At 46.0% G+C, this 19,473-nt stretch overlaps 1 protein-coding gene across 3 annotated transcripts in view; it reads left to right on the forward strand.

Moving 5' to 3' along the window:
• The window catches only part of LOC121592885 (longitudinals lacking protein-like), a 66,669-nt gene that overhangs the window by 21,350 nt on the left and 25,846 nt on the right, over positions 1–19,473 (forward strand). The window contains exons 1-6 of one of the 3 annotated variants that reach the window (XM_041914748.1): positions 5,631–5,843; positions 11,960–12,216; positions 12,311–12,598; positions 12,692–12,845; positions 13,599–14,228; positions 14,385–14,474. In XM_041914748.1, the coding sequence (XP_041770682.1) occupies positions 12,043–12,216; positions 12,311–12,598; positions 12,692–12,845; positions 13,599–14,228; positions 14,385–14,474 (1,336 nt within the window). In that variant the 5' untranslated portion in view covers positions 5,631–5,843; positions 11,960–12,042. Of the gene's footprint in view, positions 1–5,630; positions 5,844–5,893; positions 6,177–11,959; positions 12,217–12,310; positions 12,599–12,691; positions 12,846–13,598; positions 14,229–14,384; positions 14,475–19,473 lie in introns of those variants that run through there. The other 2 variants (XM_041914750.1, XM_041914749.1) reach the window with 2 other exon arrangements.

Here is a 19,473-nt window from a genome sequence, read left to right on the forward strand (position 1 = left end):
AGAAAGACCCAAATCTCTTGCAATATTATATCTCCTCCATCCTTTTGCCTCTTTTTTGGGTCTTGTCACTCCCCTGTCCCCTTCCTTCTCGCTTTGCTTTTTTCCTCATTCCACACACACACATACACACACCTTTTCCATCCTTTTGGGCGAGCGCGCATATGATGGTGGTGTGGAACACAACCGTCATCGTCTTCCGTCCTGTCACCTCTACCGTGTTCCCCAATATTACCGACCCATGACCCCCCCCCCCTCCCCTTCACCATTGATGGGGGGATTGGAGGTGCTGCTGGCCCGCAGCTTATGTGTCGTCGTCGTCTCGTGTGTGTGTGTGTGGGTAGTTTTCTCGCGTCGTCGTTTCTTTTTCCCTGTTCCTTTTTTCCCCATCCGTTTTTGAGCGGGGCGCGCCGGGCGGGGGGTACACAAGCTTCAGCGAGAGCTTAAGCAGTTTTGTCCCTTCTTTCCTCTTGTTTTCTTGGTTTCTGTTTTCTTCTTCTCTTCTTTCTGCCGAGCTTCTTACGGGGACCAGCTTTTGCCTGGCGTTGCTGCTGCGGAGTGTCTTTTTTCGGTGTGTCCATTTTTCGGGTTCGTATTTATCTCTCGACGGAGACCCGGCTCCGGTGGTGCGCTGTGCTCCTTGTTCCTGAAACTTTTTTGGCCTCCTCCTTCTTCTTCTTTTTCTTCTTGCCTTCTCTTTTGCCTTTTTCTGAGTTGTTTGTGTCGCCCTTTTTTCCGTCTGGCTTTCTTTTGCTCGGCTCTCGCTGTGTGACGATCGATGTGTGGTGGTGGGCTTTGTGGTAGGACTTTTCTTCTTTTTCCTTTTCCTACTGATGGTACTCCGGTGCGAGTAGTGCAAAGGGGGGGGGATTGTGTGTAGTGTGTGCCGTTTTTTTTGTCACGCTGGTTTGTCGAACAACAATCTCTCCCAGTAGTAAGGTCCCCAAGAGGGGGGTGGCAAGTGCAGGTGGGCGGATGGTAGTGGATCTTAAGTTTTTGACGAGGTTGTATTTTGTTTTCCCTTTTTTTTTTCGTGGTGCCTTTTTTCCCCAATTCGGAGGTGAGACCCCTGCTTTGACCCATGTGTCGCTTTTGTCGATTGAGTTGAAGCACAAGACAAGACCTCTCTTCACGCCTGATTTGCCAAATGGTGTAACTGGCTTATGTATATTTGTTTGTTGTCGCCGATGTCGTTGAGATCGCAAGCAGCATAACAACTAGTGGAAATGTATTCGAGAGCGAGCAAAATGATTAAAATATTAAAATTAAGCAAACGATCATGATGTTTACATGCTGTGTACATAACTCGTTATCGTAATTCTTTTATTCGTTTTTTGAGTCTTTTATTTTGTCCCTTAAACTTAAATCGTTGATCGATCAAAGTTGAACAATAAATGTACTCGATCTTGTTTGCTTGCACACCTTCTTCTATCTTCTGCTGCATTTTTTTACTTTTCCGTCTGCATTTTACTTTCTCGCTGCAATCGATTACTTTAAAATCGTTCTTCTTCCCACTTCTTCTTGTACTTTATTGCACACACAGTGCATTTTTGCTGCTGTCCTCATTCCTCTTTTGCCACGCCTGTGTGCGCTTTTCCTTCGATCCCTCTGTGGGGTGTGTTGGGGTCTTTCCATGAAAAGCTCGCCGTTTCGATCGAGCATCTTGCTGCGCTCTCTTGTGCCTTGGGTTTTTTTTTATTGTTTTGATACACACACATTCCCAGCTCTCGTAAAGCAGCGCTCCGTCTGCGCTCTGGTGGTTTGTGCCATGGAAATTTCCTTTCTCTTCACGATCGCACTACGAAGACGCACAGCAAACTCGCGCACACGTACAGAGAAGACACTCGGGCAGTTTCCTGCCACAAATGTGTGTGTGTGTGTGTGTGTGTTTTTTTTTAATTTTATCTTCGATTTTCCTTCTTTGCTTCCTCTGCTCGTCATCGTTAGGGGATCGCGGGGTTTTGGCCTTTTTTCTGCTGTCTCCTGTTGTTAACCCGGTGTAGTATTTCCGAGGCACTCGCTAGAGCGGGAAAGACATAGTGTACACTTCTTTTTTTGGTGCCTGGGTCGGCTGCTTTTTTGCCTCCACCCGGTACAGCGCAGTCTTTTTCCTTTTATCTCTTGCGTACGTGTGCGTGTGTGTGTGTACGGTTGGAGTAGATCCCGTGGAGGAGCAGACGGCCGTTCCCGGTATCGAGTTTCACATTTCCTTTCCCGGGCAAAACAACAAAAAAAGTTCAGCTAGCGAGGAAAGGAAGGAGTTTTAAATGAATGGAAAAGAACCTCAAACTACACACACACACACACACACACAAACACCCAGCATAGAAATGTCTAGGGGTCACGCAGGTAGAAAATGTGTTGCGGCGGGACTCTGGCGGGTTGCTTCACTTTCCAAGAAAATTTCGATAATATGATGGTCGTTCCCAAGTGGTGTTGTGTGTTACTGCATTCGTGCAAGAAAGTGTCCCGTCAATGATCTTTGCTGAATCTTTTCTCTCTTTGATGTGGTCCTGCACGGTTGCTTTTGGGAAAAGAAAATGATATTGCAATTTATACACAAACAGTAGTTAAATATATGCAAACCTGAATTTTAGAATGTTTCTTGTATGATCGCGACTTATAAAATAATTATGCTCCTTTCCCTGTCAAGTTTAGTCGTGTTCGGGATATGGAAGCTTCTTGAATATGGCTGCTGATGCATGTGTTGGAGAAGGGTAGCTCTCCAGAAAAGCGATGGATGGCGTAGGAAAACTTTTGATACCCAATGGGCACGATCCCCTGCTATGCATGATGATAATAATGATGATTCCATGATGTTGTCTTGCGTCGATGTGCCCTGTCCATGGGCGCACGCACACATATTGCCATCGTCGCCCCAACACGCTCGCGTGCATTGCAAACACAGAAGGGGAACCTTTTGTACCAGGAGGGAAGCTACAGCAGAGAAACGGGGTGTGCAAAGGATCGGTCGAAGGATGATTCATTCTCCGGTTCATGTGGTGCGAAAATGTATGAAAGAGAGAGAGAGAGAGAGTGTGTGTAAGTGCGAGAGCAGCATTAAAAATGGGAAAGGAGAAGAAGTAGCGCGAGCCGTGTGTTTCGCACAGGTAAAAAGGAACGATGGCTGTGTGTGTGTATAAATTCGTACCATCAACATGAACACACGCTCTGGACACAACTGGTTCGGTGTTTCTTTTTTCCTTTTCTCCCTGCTGTGTCTACTCCTTTGTGTGCGCTGCTCGGGAGGAAATTGACTGACTGTTCGGCTCTGTAGGAGTGAAATCCTCCGTCCGATCCTGTGGTGGGCGCCAGAATGCAGCAGCAAAAAAGAGATAGCAAAAGAGAGAACGAACAAGAGCGAATGGGATTGAAGATGGCGATTCCAAAATATTTGTTTCTTTGTGTGTTGTTCTACGGTTCTCGTGTTTACCAGGAACATCGGGAGAATGATCATGGAAAGAATTTACTACGCCGTCGTTGCCTACCTTTTCGCGGGGTGGAGGAATTCATTTCTTGGAACGATTCTAGGGAATATTTTGAATGGTGGGTACTTTTGGCTTTAATTTATGAATTAAACATTCGTATTTCATTGCCTGATTTGTGGGATAACTGGAAATTACTACTACTGTGTCATCCCGTTCTTCGTAAAGCAGCTTTGGAAGCTTTAATTGATTACTTTCGTACGTTTTATGTTGCTACTAAAGAGGTGTAACACTACTCGAAGTTCTTATCCTTTGGCTGTTGTGATCATTATTTTAAGCTTACTTCTCTGTTTGATTGAGAGAGAGAGAGATAGAGAGAGATTCTCATGTAAATTTCGTTAATTCATAAAGTAACGTAAGCTCAAAGTTTGACTTCATATGAATTCAATCAATAGCGAGCGATGAAACATCAATTATAATTACTATTCCTCGCTTAATGAAGTTCAAGCAAAGGTTATGGCGAAAGAGAAAGAGAGAGTTCCATTTTGTAGTATGGCGAATGGCGTTTTATGTTTTCGATCTTAGTTTCATACAACCACACACACGGTAAAGGACGAAAAGATCATTACACAAACACATACAACCGCTTGGAGACTGGTATGAATGTGTGTGCGCGCGTGATGATTTTCCATAGACACACACACACATGTACCGTTCGACAACTACTACTGCTTTTGTGGTGTCGTACAGGGCTCAGGAAATGGAAACGACAGGATCTCTCTTTCCTCTTACAGAAAAGAGGTTGTGCGCTGCTCCCATGCATGATGGCGGTCGTCCCCATGATATTCCAAAATGGCGTGGAAACGTTAAAGTAGTGTGTTGTGTACCCTTTTTGACGCAAACAACACAGAGCGAACGAGCGAAGGGCAACGGAAGGAGAGCGGCAAGTGTGTGTGTGTGTGTGTGTGTGTGTGTGTGTGTGTGTGTGTGTGTGTGTGTGTGTGTGTGTGTGTGTGTGTGTGTGTGTGTGTGTGTGTGTGTGTGTGTGTGTGTGTGTGGTGTGTGTGTGTGTGTGTGTGTGTGTGTGTGTGTGTGTGTGTGTGTGTGTGTGTGTGTGTGTGTGTTGTGTGTCGGGGGTCGGTAGTGTATACGCGTGGGTCAATGTATGCGCGACTTGACTTGCGATCGCCCTTTTTTTGCTTCCTTCCTTCCTCGCACCACATTTTCAATCATACTTGTGCTGCGTGCGTAAGAAGCATACTGGGGGGAGAGGGAGGGCGGGGGTCTTTTATTTGCCAGTTAGAAACGCCTCGCCACTTTGGGTACGCGCGTGCACAGCAGCGCTTTATGGGGCTGCTTTTGGCTGTGTATGAGTGCGGTGGTGTAGTATTGTCAGGCAGCATCGATGGATAGGCCAAGGCAGGGCGAGAGCGAAACACACGCGCTTTTCTGCCTTTTTCCGGCGATATTCTGACGACGGCGGCGGGCGTGTGTGCTTTACCCGCGTCATCACACCACCACACCACACTCGACGAGAAAAGTAACAGGCTTTTTTTTTCTTGAATCACTTGTGCGTGTGTGTGCGGCAGAGTGTGCTTTTCATAACGCTCCTTCCTGTGTGTGTGTGTGTGCGTGCGTGCTTCTCGTGATCGCATGTGTTTTAAGATGTGGTTTTTCCTACCTTCGCTTTGGTCGCGTTAGCATGAAATTCGTCTGCGTTTCCCCCACTTCCCCCCCCCCTCCCTTCTCGGACACTTCATCCTCACCCCTCACGACTGGATCGTGGGTCGGTCGAGGTCGCGTCGAATCCATTTTCACGTGCCGCCTGCTGCTGCTCTCGGTGTGGCGTAGTAGTTAGTGGCATTGGTTTTGCAGAATGTGTAGATGTGGCGAGGGGAAAGAAATGCGTTAGTAAAGGTCCAAGCATCATCATCATCGTCGTCATCGTCAAGTAGGCGGCAGTGCGGTTGTGTGCGTGTGTGTGTGTGTGTGCGAGACGCGTTTTGCTCTTTGCTCACGCTCGCACGCGCTCTCTCTCGCGGCATATTTCTGCTGCATCTCGCTCTGTCCACATGCGCCATCTTTTTCTCACCCCAGTGGTGCTAGCATCCCGCCGGCGCTGTGTGCTGTGCTAGTGTGTGTGCGTGCAGCCCTTCCGGGAGAGCGAGAGAGCGTCGTTAGAGCCTTTTGGGCTTGGGGCCCCTTTTGTGTGGCGTTCGCGCGAGCGGCAGGTTCAGTTGCCATCGGCGCGTCCATGAAATCGTGTCGCTTGGTTCGTGGTTGCGGCCTCGAAAGCGGCGTGTTGTGAAGTGCGGCGCACATCAGCCAAGGGAAGAAAAACGGAAAAGAAAAGGAAAAGCGCACAACAATCTTCTTTCTCTCTCCCTTCCACACCCTATCCGTGCTGCTGTGTTCACTAAGGTAAACCGAGCCCGACATCAAAGCAGTGGTGTGTTTGTGTGAACGTGTGTGTGTGAGTGTGCGCGCGCCCGTGCGCCCGTGTACGTGAGTGTGTATGTAAGCTAGCGAGCAGCGCTGTAGATTATATTTGCAAGCAGAGAGCGAGAGTAGTAGTGTTGTGTGCCAAACCACACGACACCACACACATGATATTGTATTATTGGAGTAAGCAGCAGCAGCGGTAGCGGGCCAGTGTTTGAGGGAAGCGCGCAGCAACCCCAAGCGATCGTATGCGATACCTTAACGCGTGAGGGGTAAAACAGAGCCTTTTCCTCCACCATCGCGTTCTGTGTGGTGTGTATTTGCGTGTGCGCGCGCGGTGTGTAGTTCTGGAATACTTTTGGTGTTGATGAATTTTTCAATCGTTTTTTGCGCTTTTTGCCGCTTTTTTAATGGTGTGCTTTTGTAATGGTGCAGCTGCAGTTGTGTTGATGTTCTCGGGCGCGCTTCGGGAAGAAGTATTCTTCTCTTGATCGTCTTTTCATGAGCAAATAGTGCGTTTGGCGTGTGGGGTGCGTTTGGGGCTTCTTCAGGTCAACTCACGTCAAAAGCAAGCAGATCTTCTACTACTAACTACACAGAAGTAGTAGCACTAAATGACGGTAGCGTGTGATATGGTCAGCTTTTACTCAACCATGTTTAAAAAGGGCGCACTGTGTGTGTAATATGTTCGCTAGTGCTTGTGGTGTGACAGCCATATTTGTTCAGCACACACAACACCGCTCGCAAAACAGTGTCTCCACGGATTATAATGTGTGGAGCAACATTTTGATGCAACTAGAAGGGATAGAAGGATCTAGAACAAAAGTGCCCTTATGGTGTGTATGTGTGTGAGTGACTGCGTGTGTGTGAATTCCCGTATCTTTCCACAGGGGTATGCCTTTGCACAGGGTTGTGATGTGTCCACGGAATAAGCATGTGTGTGGTGGAGATGATCATGGTGAAAATGGGAAAGAGTGTGTGCGTGCGAGATATTTAGTAGTTAGCTTAAACGCTTACATTAAGAACTTAGCTGAAAATGTGATTCTGACCGATCATGGTGTTGCCATTTCCTCCTGCCACAAACATTGGCACTTTCACTCATTCAATTCTTTGCCGCATCTTTTTCATGCTGAGATGATGACAGGAGAGCTGTTGAATGCTTACAGAAAAGACAGCAGGCGGGTGATGCTAAGAGACACTACCATGTCTCTGTGTGGATGTGTGAGCCGTGGGGGTGAACGAGCGCGCATTTGCCTGTGTACTACGTGTGTATGTGTGTGTGTGTGTGTGTGTGTGAATGTGTTTGCATTTAAAGCTTTTAACCTCGTCGTCGACGTCGGAAAAATATGGCAGCAGTAGCACTTGTGTGTGTGTGTGTGTGTGCGTGGTGCTGCGGGAGCGAAATCGAATGGGCAATATGACACCCCATGTTCACGTCTCCCTCTCAGAAAGCCAACTCTCTTAGAAGTAGTTTGCTCTAAACCACCCTCCTCCTGTGCATTAGTCTCCAACCAACGTACACAGCGCCGTCGATCTGACTAAAGCTAAATGCGGCTGTGTGTGTTTCTGTGTGTGTGACACACAAAATGCGCCCGCTTCGTGCGGTGAGGGGGTGACTGTGACTGAAGAATAGGGCAGATTTAAGAATGATTGGGCCAAAGAGAGGGAAAGCATTGGGAGAGGTGCGTGTGTGTTTGCGCGCACGAGAGAAAGAGAGAGTGTGTGTTGCTGATGGTGATGATGATGATGATGATGAACGAAGGCGATCGCCGCCACGGCCGTCGCCTCCGGTGGTGTGTGTTGTGTCGCTGCCGCTCCTGCTGCTGTGTGTGCGCGCGCTTGTGTCGTGCGTTCTCGCTCTGTCTCTTGGTTACTATTCCCACTTGCGCGCTTGTCGTGTTTGTGTGTGATTGCTTCTCTGGTCGCCCTGCAACGGTCGCGGCCGACCCACACGGCCTACGTACTTTTTCGATGAACGACGATGCTGCTGCTGTTGTTCTGGTCCTCGTAGTGGTGGGGCCCTCCGAAACAAACAACTCTCGGCTCAGTGCGCTCCATTGCTCGAGAGTGGGATCGATCGCTCGCTCGCTCGCTCGCTCCGTCTCTTTCATTTGTTCTCGTTCTGTCTCTGTTCCGTTCCTTGTCGCCTGAAAAGAAGGCGCTGCAAAGGGAGGAAAACCAGCCTTAGCAAGAAATACTTAGGAGCAGCACCCTCCTGGAGCACGTACACGAAGGGACGCGGTAGAATGGGATCAATGGGGGGAAGGAGGGATGGATCGAAGAAGAGAGGAATTTGCGCGCGCGTGTGTGTAGAGTTCTGTTTGTTTTTGGGATCGTATGTCGCGCTTTAGGGGGGAAACACTTTGAGTGGGTCTGAGATATTCAGCCCAGGAAAAGGGGCAATATGCAGTGTTGTTCTAAGCGAAGCATTTCCGTTATATAGCGATTGTAGAAAAGCATTTGAAATTAATGTTGTTTGCTCCTGCCTTGGAGCTCTTACTAGTAATGGTCTTTAATTGGAAAAATATTCGCAACATACAACATTGAATTTTGGCTTGAAGCATTTAAATTAAACTTAATAAAGCTTGCAATCTAGTTCTATACATTCTTGCCAAGTCTACTTACACGATCTATTTCATCAGTAACCAACAATGATCAGGAAATGATTCATAATCCGGCGAAGTATTTGATCGACTATTTTCCTGCGTTTAACACAGCTGCCTCTGTAGGCGTCGTCTGGTGCAAAAACCAAAAAAAACCCAGTGTCGAGAAATCACGATCAATATCATCTCGCTTTCACATTCTCTTTCTTCGCTTTGCTACTAGAACAAAGTGTGGGGTGGCCCCCGAGCACGTTTTCCATTTTTCTTCCGTCCCGTTCGTTCGCTCAGCATGTGGGATGTTTCGTGTGCGAGCGAATAGTGGGAAAAGGGAACGGGAAAGCACGTCACACCACCACAAAGTCCTACCAGGCGCAGGGAAGAAGAAGGGTGAACACTAACATCTGTTCGTGTGTGTATGTGTGGAAAAAGTAACACACTAACACGCGCGCTTCTTTTCTCCATTTTCTTCCCACTCTGGCCGGTCGTGGCCACACTGGCTCTTGACGGGCTGCTGTGCATCATCGTTCCCGCTTATCGTCTTTTTCCGCTGTGGTGTGTGCCGCGTCGTTCCTCAATCTGGGTCGCCATTTTCTCTTTACTTTCTGTGGTGGGTTTTTCCCCCGTCTCTCTCTCTCTCTCTCTCTCTCTCTCTCTCTCTCTCTCTCTCTCTCTCACTCTCTCTCTCACTCTCACTCTAATGCGCTCGTGTTAAGGTTAAGATTTGTGTGTAGTGCTTTTGTGCGTTCTTTCCCCCTTCCTCGGTCGTAAATGCTGTAGGGGGTCTCCGCCAGTGCAGTCGGGCACATGGCCATTTGCAGGAAATCTGTCAGATCAGCCCATACCCGGAGGAGGGTAGTTTACAAGAGAATTTTGCGAATCAGTCGGGTGGAGAAAGCGAACGTTTTCGATGCTTAACTTCCGTCCCACACACACACAGCCCTTTTCAATTCATTCAATTTTTGCGCGCCGTTCCGTTTCTACAAAACTGCCTAGAATCGTATTTGTAGATCATACGATGCACGCCTTTTGCGCATTAGTGTGTGGACCCTTTTTCGTTGGGCAAGAATAAGAACGAGTGGTATGAAGCCCGTCCCTCGATCGTAAAGCGCATTTCATTCTCTGAGCGTGTGTGTTGTGTGTCTGTGTGCAGTAGTAGTACCAACACACATAGGTGGGTTTTTCCTTTCTTTTTCGATTAGATGTGTGGCAAGAACACACACAACGAATGGGAAAGACCCAGTAGATCCAATTCCATGTTGTTCTAGTTAGAAAAAAAAAAACCCATTAGCCTTTTTACCGATCACCGATTTCCTCACCGTCGTCGTCGTGCGCGCGTGTGTTTTATGCCTACATAGCAGCGCTAGCTTATCGATCGATTACATATTTTAGCTGCAGCGACCAACCCCGAACTCGATAAGGAAGAGCGTCCACTGTGCGCGCCACACTGGGTTTATTTCACAAGAATGTCGAAATGGTTGTAGAAGCCCATGCGTACGTGTTTGTGTAAGGTTCGTCGCCACACAACATCTTTGTGGTTTCTTGGTCGCGTCATTATCCAAGGGTCGGTTTTTCCTTTCGACAAATTTGTGACGAAAGTGTTTCGTCGCAATTAAACTACTTTATTGTAATAATAAACAGAATAACAGTTTGTTAAAGCTTTGGCTGGGGTTGGATACACACCACGAAAGCAAATGAGCTTATGAGCTTTTTCCATAATCGACACAACGTACACCACGTGGTCATCATTCGCTCTTCTAATCTATGTTGTGAGGGTTTCTGCGCATTCGATTACCTGAATTGGTGAAATAATTATGTCAAACCAGTTTGGTGGGAAGTGAGTGTGTGTTATGTGCTAAAAACAAATGCCCACACACGCATTTATTGCACAACTTTAATAGATTTTCCATCTTGGTGGGCACTGTTTTCCCATCCAGCAGCAAAAACAAAAACGCGCAAGAAGTGTTGTATTCTCTTCAGTAAAAATCTATTTGCGTGTCCGCTGATGTCGCGTCATGGCTATTTCTTCCTTCCTTTGTGTGTTCTGTGCGAACCATGGGGGTAGGCCACGATCGACGACGGACGACCACAACAAAACACACAACCCCCTAGCCAGGGGGGAGGGGGAGGGGTCTACTAAAATGTGTCTGTGCCATGCGTCCATGCTAATGAACTCCGCTCGCACCCCCTTCTCCCCGCCCCCATCATACACCCCTTTCTCCCGAACCCGTGTGCGCACGTATCATCGGCTGGCTGGCTGGCTGGTTTGGATCAAATACCTTTATGTGGGTCACAAGTAAATATTTTTAAGCTTTCATTTCACGCACACACAAAAACACACACACTGGCGCGCGCGAGAACGTTGAAGCGCGAAAGGAAATAATGAGGCAGAGAAAGATCGCGCGAGACGCAAAAAGAGAGTGAATTGGACTTCGTTTTTTTTCGCTTTTGCTGTGGTTCGAGCGGCATACGTCATCGTTTATCGAACACACACAAACTCGTGTTTTTTTTGTCCCCAACCATGATGTGAACAACGTGTGGAGACGATTTAAGCTAAAAAGGGTATTTTTTTTAGGTCCGCTTCAGATGATTAATCTATGCTCAATGTGTTTATTTTTTTGTTTTCTGCACTTAAGCACCCTTTGAGGGTCCTGTTTTTTTGCTGTAAAGTTTTTAAACTGCACACTTACACACCATACAGGCGCACGCATACTTAAAAGTGCTTAAATTTTGGACAGCGAAACGTTTTTTTTACACTCTTCTTCCAAATATGCTCGCGCAAGGAACGGTTGCGTGTGCTGGCTGGGAGAAGGTGGTGGCAGGCCGCTACGTATACATATATGTACAGAGGAAAATGAGGTTGATGAGAAGCAGGTGGGTGAGGGTGTGCTGCAGAAGTGTTTCGGTTTCCACTTTGCCCATATCTTCGTGCAGTGTGCCCAAAATCTCCCCCTGAACTCGGCAACGGCGGCGTGTACACGTTTCGTCATCGCTTTCCTTATTAAAATTTGGCGTGCTTGAGAGAGCGGGGGCTTTTTTGTGCGATCATTCTCGTCCCTGGGTCGGTCTGATCATTAGCCTCGATTCCCTTTTTCCGCCAATTGTTGTCCCTCCGGCCAGTGTCAGTTAAAAATCTCGAACCGGGGGCAACTTCGACCGTTCTTTCTTTCACCCCCTACGAACGACTGAGTGACAAATAAATTGCGTATTTTACCCCCATCACGAGATATATGAACGGTTGAATTGATGTGTTGCGGGTTTTTAGAGGCAAACATTAATTTTCATATCGTTTGCAATTGCTGCTCGCAGATTGATCGTGTGAGAAGCTTTTTTTGTGGCAAAGAGAGGCAATAACATTTTAACGAGCGGATACATTTGCGATGTGTTTAGAGTTTTTTTTTATGTTTAGTAATTATTTTCGATCTTCCATCATTAAAAAAAAGTACGTAATTTTAAACGTTTCTTTTCTTCTTCCCATCTTTTTCCCCATTACAGAACCGACACGCATAAACAAGACAAACAAAATCTACACAACATAAAACAAACACACAGTCCACGGTCGAAGGAAGGCTCACACCATGGACGATGATCAGCAGTTCTGTCTTCGATGGAACAATCACCAGAGTACGCTCATCTCGGTGTTCGACACACTGCTGGAGAATGGTACACTGGTCGATTGTACGTTGGCGGCCGAGGGAAAATTGCTGAAGGCACACAAAGTCGTTCTGTCGGCATGCAGTCCCTACTTTGCGGTAAGTGTGTGGCTTCCCCCTACCGAAGCGCGCCAAAAGTGTGTGGCTTATGTATCGTTATTCTTTTTTTCCATTGCGAACTGCACCTCTGCAGACCATACTCTCCCAGCAGTACGACAAGCATCCAATCTTCATACTCAAAGATGTGAAATTTCAAGAACTGCGCGCCATGATGGACTACATGTATCGTGGCGAGGTAAACATCTCCCAGGACCAGCTGGCCGCCCTGCTGAAGGCGGCCGAGTCGCTGCAGATCAAGGGTCTGTCCGACAATCGCAGCAGCTCGTCGTCCGGGACTGCCGCAGCAGGAGGCGGCGTGCACCAGAAGCAAAGCGATGCGCCCGCCGCAAAAACTCTACAGCCTCCCGTACCTGCCAGCAAGGTAAGTCTTTTCGGGAGGAGGATGCGTTGGACTCTCAAAATCAGTAGAGATATTGATACATGTATCTTGTATCTTGTTTGTTGTACCATGTAGGCATCAGGTCTGACGATCGAGAACAAACGGTCCCTCAAGTCCGAGTTGCTCGAGTCTGATGTGTCCGGTTCGCGAGAAGGTTCAACTAGTCCCACGTCGCGAAAGCGTAAAAAAGTTCGCCGACGAAGCGTAGATACGAACAACCTACTAATAGGTAAGCATATACATGCACATACAGTGACAATCCTATTCCCTCCACCTATCCCCAACCATTCGGAATTTCATTAGCAGCATTCGATCCCGGTTTCAGCAACAATCTTCTCTTCTTAACACATGTGCGCGAGGCCCTATATCTAATCTATAGAATTATGACTGATCGATCACGCACGCGGAACAATCTACCTCGAAAGGTGTATTGTAATGTGTGTGTGTGTTGATGGTTCAGTTCAGCGATAGGAGGCTTTGCAACATTTCGATATGTTCAGCACAACGCCATCAAAACGTCGAAAAGTAGAAGCTAAAGATTATTAGTATCGTGCCCAAGCGTGTTTATATGGTCGTTATCAGAACGGCCTATTTTTCCTACTTCTTTGGTTGTGTTTTGTTGTGGCTTGTTATTGTTGTGGAAATGTTTCACAAGAATGTGGCGAAATCATAGCGAAATATCAACACCTCATGCAGCAGTTTCTGCAGAAAGGTGACCTGTTCGCTTTTCTTGTTGGTTTTCATTCTATAATAAGAAAAAGATTAACCAACCGTTTCTTTGGAGATTGAAGTTTTCAGTTAGTATTTGTCATGGTAAAAAAAATGCACGATATTTTTTTATTCCATCCTTACCGAATTAATCCCTTCCCTAGATGTAGTTAACGATTTTTTCCTCCTTTCCGCCACCCGCGTGAAACGTAAACGAATTTAATCGCATCAACTCTTTTTCGCCACCTCTCTCTCTCTCGTGTCTTATTTGCAGATAATCATGACCAGCATTCAAATTCCTCATCACATTCAATGCACACCGCTGGTGGCGCTAACGTGGCTGCAGCCGTAGCCGCCGCCGGCGCTCCAGCCACCAACGTCGCCTCGTCTCTTTCCTCAGCATCATCCACGGCCGCTGCTGGCAGCAACACCAGCGCTAACGTGCTGTCCGTTGCCGCCGTGGCCGCTGCCGCCGTTCTCAAAAAGACTGAAACCGTTCAACAGGCAGCCGCGGAAACACTGAAGCTACAGAAGCAGCAGGCTGCCGCGGCTGCGGCCGCCGCCGCCGCCGCTGCACAGTCTTCTGACGATGAGGAACGATGCGGACCGGGCAGTGTGGCCACTGGCACCGAGCACGACGACGGTAACGATCTTTCGGACAATGAGCACGATGGCGACGGCGGTTCTTCGGTGAAGTCTGGTTCGCGGCACCACCACCTTCGGGATGGTAGCCGACGCGGCAAAACGTCCACCTCGTCGATGGGCGAAATGATGATCGAACCGAAAAGCGAGTACGAAGACGTGCAGGACGAGAATGTGGAGGATTTGACAATGGACGATGAAGATCTAATGGACGAACTGGACCAGGCCGGACCGAGCCACGGTGGCGATGTATCTAGTCAAGGTAGCGTTTTTATTTGCTTGCTATTGCACGGAGAGAAGGATGCTAATGTATTTGTTTTGTTTTTGTATTTCTTTTATACTTTTCGATCATTGCGATGGCGTGTGTGTCGTCCTGCTGCGATGACGGATGTTTGAATTGCATTCAACCTCTCCCCAGGGTTTGCACAATGGCCGATGGAACGTGAGCAAAACGAAGCGTTTATTGCCGCTCAGGACGCTGTTGGTGGACAACATCGAGACGCACAAGGTAAGCGAGCGTTTCTAATTTTTCAAATTTGGTCAAGACTTGCGAAGCATAAAACGTACCACTATCCTTTCCTTTGTTTCCGTCCGTGGATAATTAATATGCAAGAGAGAACGCATTTAGGCGACATAGTTCAATCCCCGTATCTGTTGTAACGGGTGAATAAGACCAAGAGAGATTAAAATAATAGTAGCTTATTTAATACATTTGCATCTCATTGTTGTAGCGCTAGTAATTGCATTGAAACTATTTAATGAATGCAAATTACCAAAATCAAAAGTAATTTCACAGATAATTTAAAGCTATATTCCCATTCGATTATCTGTCCTTTCTCGCAAACGGATAGTGTGTTTTATGGATCGTATTTCTTTCCAAAACGAAAGACAGAAAAAAACATTGTAAATTTGTTACCTCTTTCTCTATCTCTCATAGTTTGTTTGTTTGGTTTTTTTGTAATTATTATTACTATTGCAAAATTGATCCTTTTTTTAAATTAAACATTAAGGTATAATCACAATACAACACAAGCAAAAATAGACAAAAGAGCAATTAAAAAAGAAAACTATAAATCTTTCCCTACAATTAATATTAATTAACGTTTAATATCTTCTTTACCTCATTGCTTATCCATGATAAAATGATGCAAAAAACATTAATCCTTTTCCGTCAATTAACACACTGGAACACAACACCCCACGTTCCTCTCCCTAGCAGCTCTCCCAGCTACACGCAACTTTGCCATGTGTGTATGTGTGCGTGTGTTAAAAGTAAACTAAAATGCAACGCCAAGTAGCCCCAAGTAGTAGTAAGCAAGAGAGAGAATATCATTAACGTTTGGCACCCGTGTGGGCAATTATGGTTTGAAAAAGCGTGCGGCATATCGTTAGCCAAACGTCGATTTATTTTATTTGATGCAATTAGTTAGCCTGTGGATGCTCATCACCGTTGTCATTATGAAAATAAGGTACGTACGCCGCGAGTACCTACGCCAGAGCTGCCCCTTGGCGGGTGGGGTGACCCTTTCGCAACTAGCAACAAGTGTGTGACACAGTCCGAATTTAAATGTCGTGTGTGGATCGAGCAAAAAAAAATGTACTTTTTACGACAGCGATGGTTCTCTCCGCTGATGATCATGATTACACTGCGAGCACAAAGTACTCGGTTATAGGCAGTGTCCCTCAATCCCTCCCTCCCATGTTGGGTGTGGAATAGTTGAAAGGTGGGTGGGGCGAGATTCGCATTGATGCTGAAGAGATGTAGCGTCTGTAAAATGCGTGCGTCATCATCGCTTTCTATACAAAGAGTCTCGGACGATGATGGTTTTCTTAGTTAGCAGCATGTCCTTTGCCGCGCGTAATGGACTTGTTTAATGTCCACCCACGGGTTTTTCATTTCTGCGATGCAGCGTTTTTGTTGTTAATTTAACATTGGGCTATTTACGGTGGACGGTGGTGCGCGCCTGCTGGATTATTGTAAACGGTGTATGTGCATGGTGCTAGTTTCCCTCGGTCAGTTTACAAGGCAGCGCGCTAAAACACATGTTACAACATGCTGTAAATTGTTAAGATACGATAATGTTATTATTTGCTGATGCAAAACATGAGTCAGTCAAGATGGCATTTTTTTTTTCTCTTTTTGATTGTGTGTGTACGTTGCCTCGGATAGAAAGACAAGATTTCAGCGCGCTCACCGACAGGAGGAGAGACGATCGCGGTGCATCGGCACGGAACGATCCGGAGAAGTAAATGATCGGTGCTAATAACCTTCACCAAAGTTAAGTTAAAGTCATCCGGCACACACACACGCGCTTGAACGCGTACACACTTGCCTGAAGACATATAAAAATACAGCACGTTGCATTATTGCACTGAGTTGCAATGGACATACAAAAAAAAAAAAAAAAATCGCGCGTATGTTCACCACTCCTCTTTCGCGTCCTTCCGACGCTCTTGCTATCTCTCTCCCTCTCTCAAGACCGCCGTTTTCGGGAAGAGAGAGGTTTGAGCACTCTAAAACATGCCGGATTGTGTGTGTGTTTCTTTTTTTTGTATCTGCACCATGCCATGCAATCGTCGCACTTCTTTGTTCGCTGTATTTATTGCTCCTCCTCGGCTCTGGCTAACGCGTGGGCGAAAGGAGTTAAATAAAAAAGCATCACCAAACGCAATGCCATTCCAACGAGGGTAAACCTCCCGCCTGCCCTTGTCCCTGGCGTTTGCTGCGCTGTGGCCGGCCTCCTCTTACCCGCTCTTTTCCTCATGGTATATTTGTTATAAAGTGACATTTACACGGACCATGCACACCCACCACCACCAGCTCCCTTGATTTGCGTTTCCGCCGCGTGCCCACCTTTGCAGTGCTCACGGTCGGTACAGGCTCTTGGTAGATTCGATTGCCTTGATGCTGTTTTTTTTCCTCTGCTCCCTGCATTGTATTGTAAATCCATACACGTCCGACCGTGCGCGTCCGTGTGTCCTCCGATGATGACCACCAGCATCTCATCACAGCGCACATTCTTGCCTGCCCTCCCTCCAGGAGTGGTGAGGTGGTTAGCTTTGCGTTTTTGGGATCGTTACCGATCATCGTGTAACGGCCGGAGCTTGGTGTGGTTAATTCTTAAATAAGAAGAGTAGGAAAAAAGCTCTCTGGAAAAAAGTAACTCTGGTAGGGGTTGCGCGCGCACCGTACGCGCGATCGCACGCCGCGAACTGGCCTTATTGTGAAATACTATTTATTGTTATTACACACCCATTTGGGGGGAGTGAAGTTAGCGTGGCATGATCATGAGCGTCTTTTGATGAGCATGAAAGAACTGCAGGGTTTAATATGCACAGACCAGACTCTGGTTTGTTTGTGTGTGGTGTCCTTTCTGGATGTTGTTGTTTTTTGTCTCTCTTACCGTAGTTTGGTTCGTTCGCAGTGCAACGTTAATCTCCCTTACAATACCATATTTTGACGCGTGATCATATTCTGCACGAGGGTACAACTGCGTTTTTACAACACTCGAGTGTTGCTGTTGTGTTGTTTGCCAACGAGTTTCCTTTTGGGGATATTTCCGTTCCCGTTTTACCTGGCTCTCCCCGGGCATTACGATGCATTGGCACATTGATGATGATAGAACATGTTAAGGTTTGGAAGCAGAGTTTCTCTGACCTTTTGGATGTCCCTGCATTAAGTATTATTCCAGAGTTTAGGGTTTTTTTTCTATTTTGTTTCAGTGGGATGGAATTAGTGGGGTAGGTGGGTGTGTCAACTTGTCGCAATGAAAATGACTGGACGTTTTTGATTGCCTATACAGCCTTTTTTGTTTTGCAATACTCGGCTTGTTGCTATTTGCTGTTAAAGTTAAACGAGGAAATAACTCTCTCGACTAAACAGCTAACTAGTCTGTTTCCACGGATGCTAATGACTCTCTTTCTCTCTCTCTCTTGCTTCTACTTGATTGTTCCGGCGATCTTTCAAAAGAAACAAAATCATAATCAGTAGAGTTTATAATGAATGTTTATTTTTTGTTTTGTTTACGGCTTAACTGAAAATCTATACCTCAAACATATAATTGAATTTCTTAGCTTTGATTCCAATACACACGTATACCGTGTAAATTAACTTTATTTTTTGTTTTTGGTTTTGTGATCGAACAATTAATATCTATTTGGTGATTGTGTAGTGTTGTGTAACTTCTCCCCTCTTCCCTGTGTTTGCAACATATCGTTATGCGTAGTACTACACTTGTTATTAGCTATATATATACATATCTTTAGTTCACTTAGGCAATAGGTATACTTAAGTTTGTTGAAATGCATTAGTTTTGTAATCAAGTAATTGTGTTTTGTGAAGGATTTTACCCTCCCCTTTCTTTCTCTCTATCTCTCTTTCCACACCTGTGTTTGCCTTTTTCCTTTCTCCCACCCTCCTGTACCTTCCTTCCATTTATGTCCACATCATGTGTTTTTCTCATATGCTTTCCACATTTATATTTCCTTTTTCACCACTGTGAAATCTATCTTTCCTATATTCTAATCCTCTCTGTTGCATATCTTTTGCAAGAATCAACAAGCACACACATACACAAACACACCCCATTTCCATTTTACCTGCGATTGATTCGTTTTTTGTTTTGCTCTTTATTTGCTTTCTTTAATATTGCTTTACTTTACTCTACTGTTAAGACACAAATCTAAACCAACCGTACTAGTGCTAGCTTTTGCACCAAAGCCTATCTTTTGTGGGTGTGTGTGTAGCGCGTGGTGGTGAGTGGGGCTTGCTATTATTTTGTTTTTGGTAAAGTCTGACGAGATCACTAAATGCTGCTCGGCCTGTGTTGATGCAATCTTGTTGTATTCACATTATGCGCGCTTTTTAATGTATTTTTTTTTCTTTGTTTGGGTGGTGGTGGTGGTGGTGTTGAATGCGAGTTTTGGGTCGTGTTATCTATTGATGAAAACTGTTTTTTTTGTGCGCGTTCGTAACGATTTAACCATCTCTACGTTTCGCAACCTTTTGTGGTGTGCAGTATATAAGAAGGAACGATAAATCCTTTATCACTTTAGACTATGACAATGTATGTTAACTGCGATTGTGTGTCAATGCAGTTCGTATCAAAAGGGCCTCACAATTCAGATGCGTTAAAACTGAGACGGATAAGCGCCGAAACATAGAAGAATGTACGAGAGCGCGCTTGTATCTTGATTCCACGTGCTGGCTGCATATTTCATCCATTGGCTTTCCACCCACTCTGATCGGCTCTTCGCAAATCTACTCCTCATGCTATTCCTCTCTCGTACTGTCGTTGTAGTTGTATCCTTGTCCTTGGGACGGCTGTAATACAAACTAGTTCAAAGCATAGAAGAGTACATGGTACCCAACAAACACTAGTATGCAAAATTGTGTTTTGTTTAACTATCGTATAGTAGGGATAAGTTGTAACGGTGGGATAATATGATAGTTTAGCAATGATTGAGTGTCGAACAAATGCACAAATAATTAATTTTTTCATTTTTTA

The sequence above is a fragment of the Anopheles merus genome, chromosome 2L, assembly GCF_017562075.2.
Source record: "Anopheles merus strain MAF chromosome 2L, AmerM5.1, whole genome shotgun sequence".
NCBI lineage: Eukaryota > Metazoa > Arthropoda > Insecta > Diptera > Culicidae > Anopheles > Anopheles merus.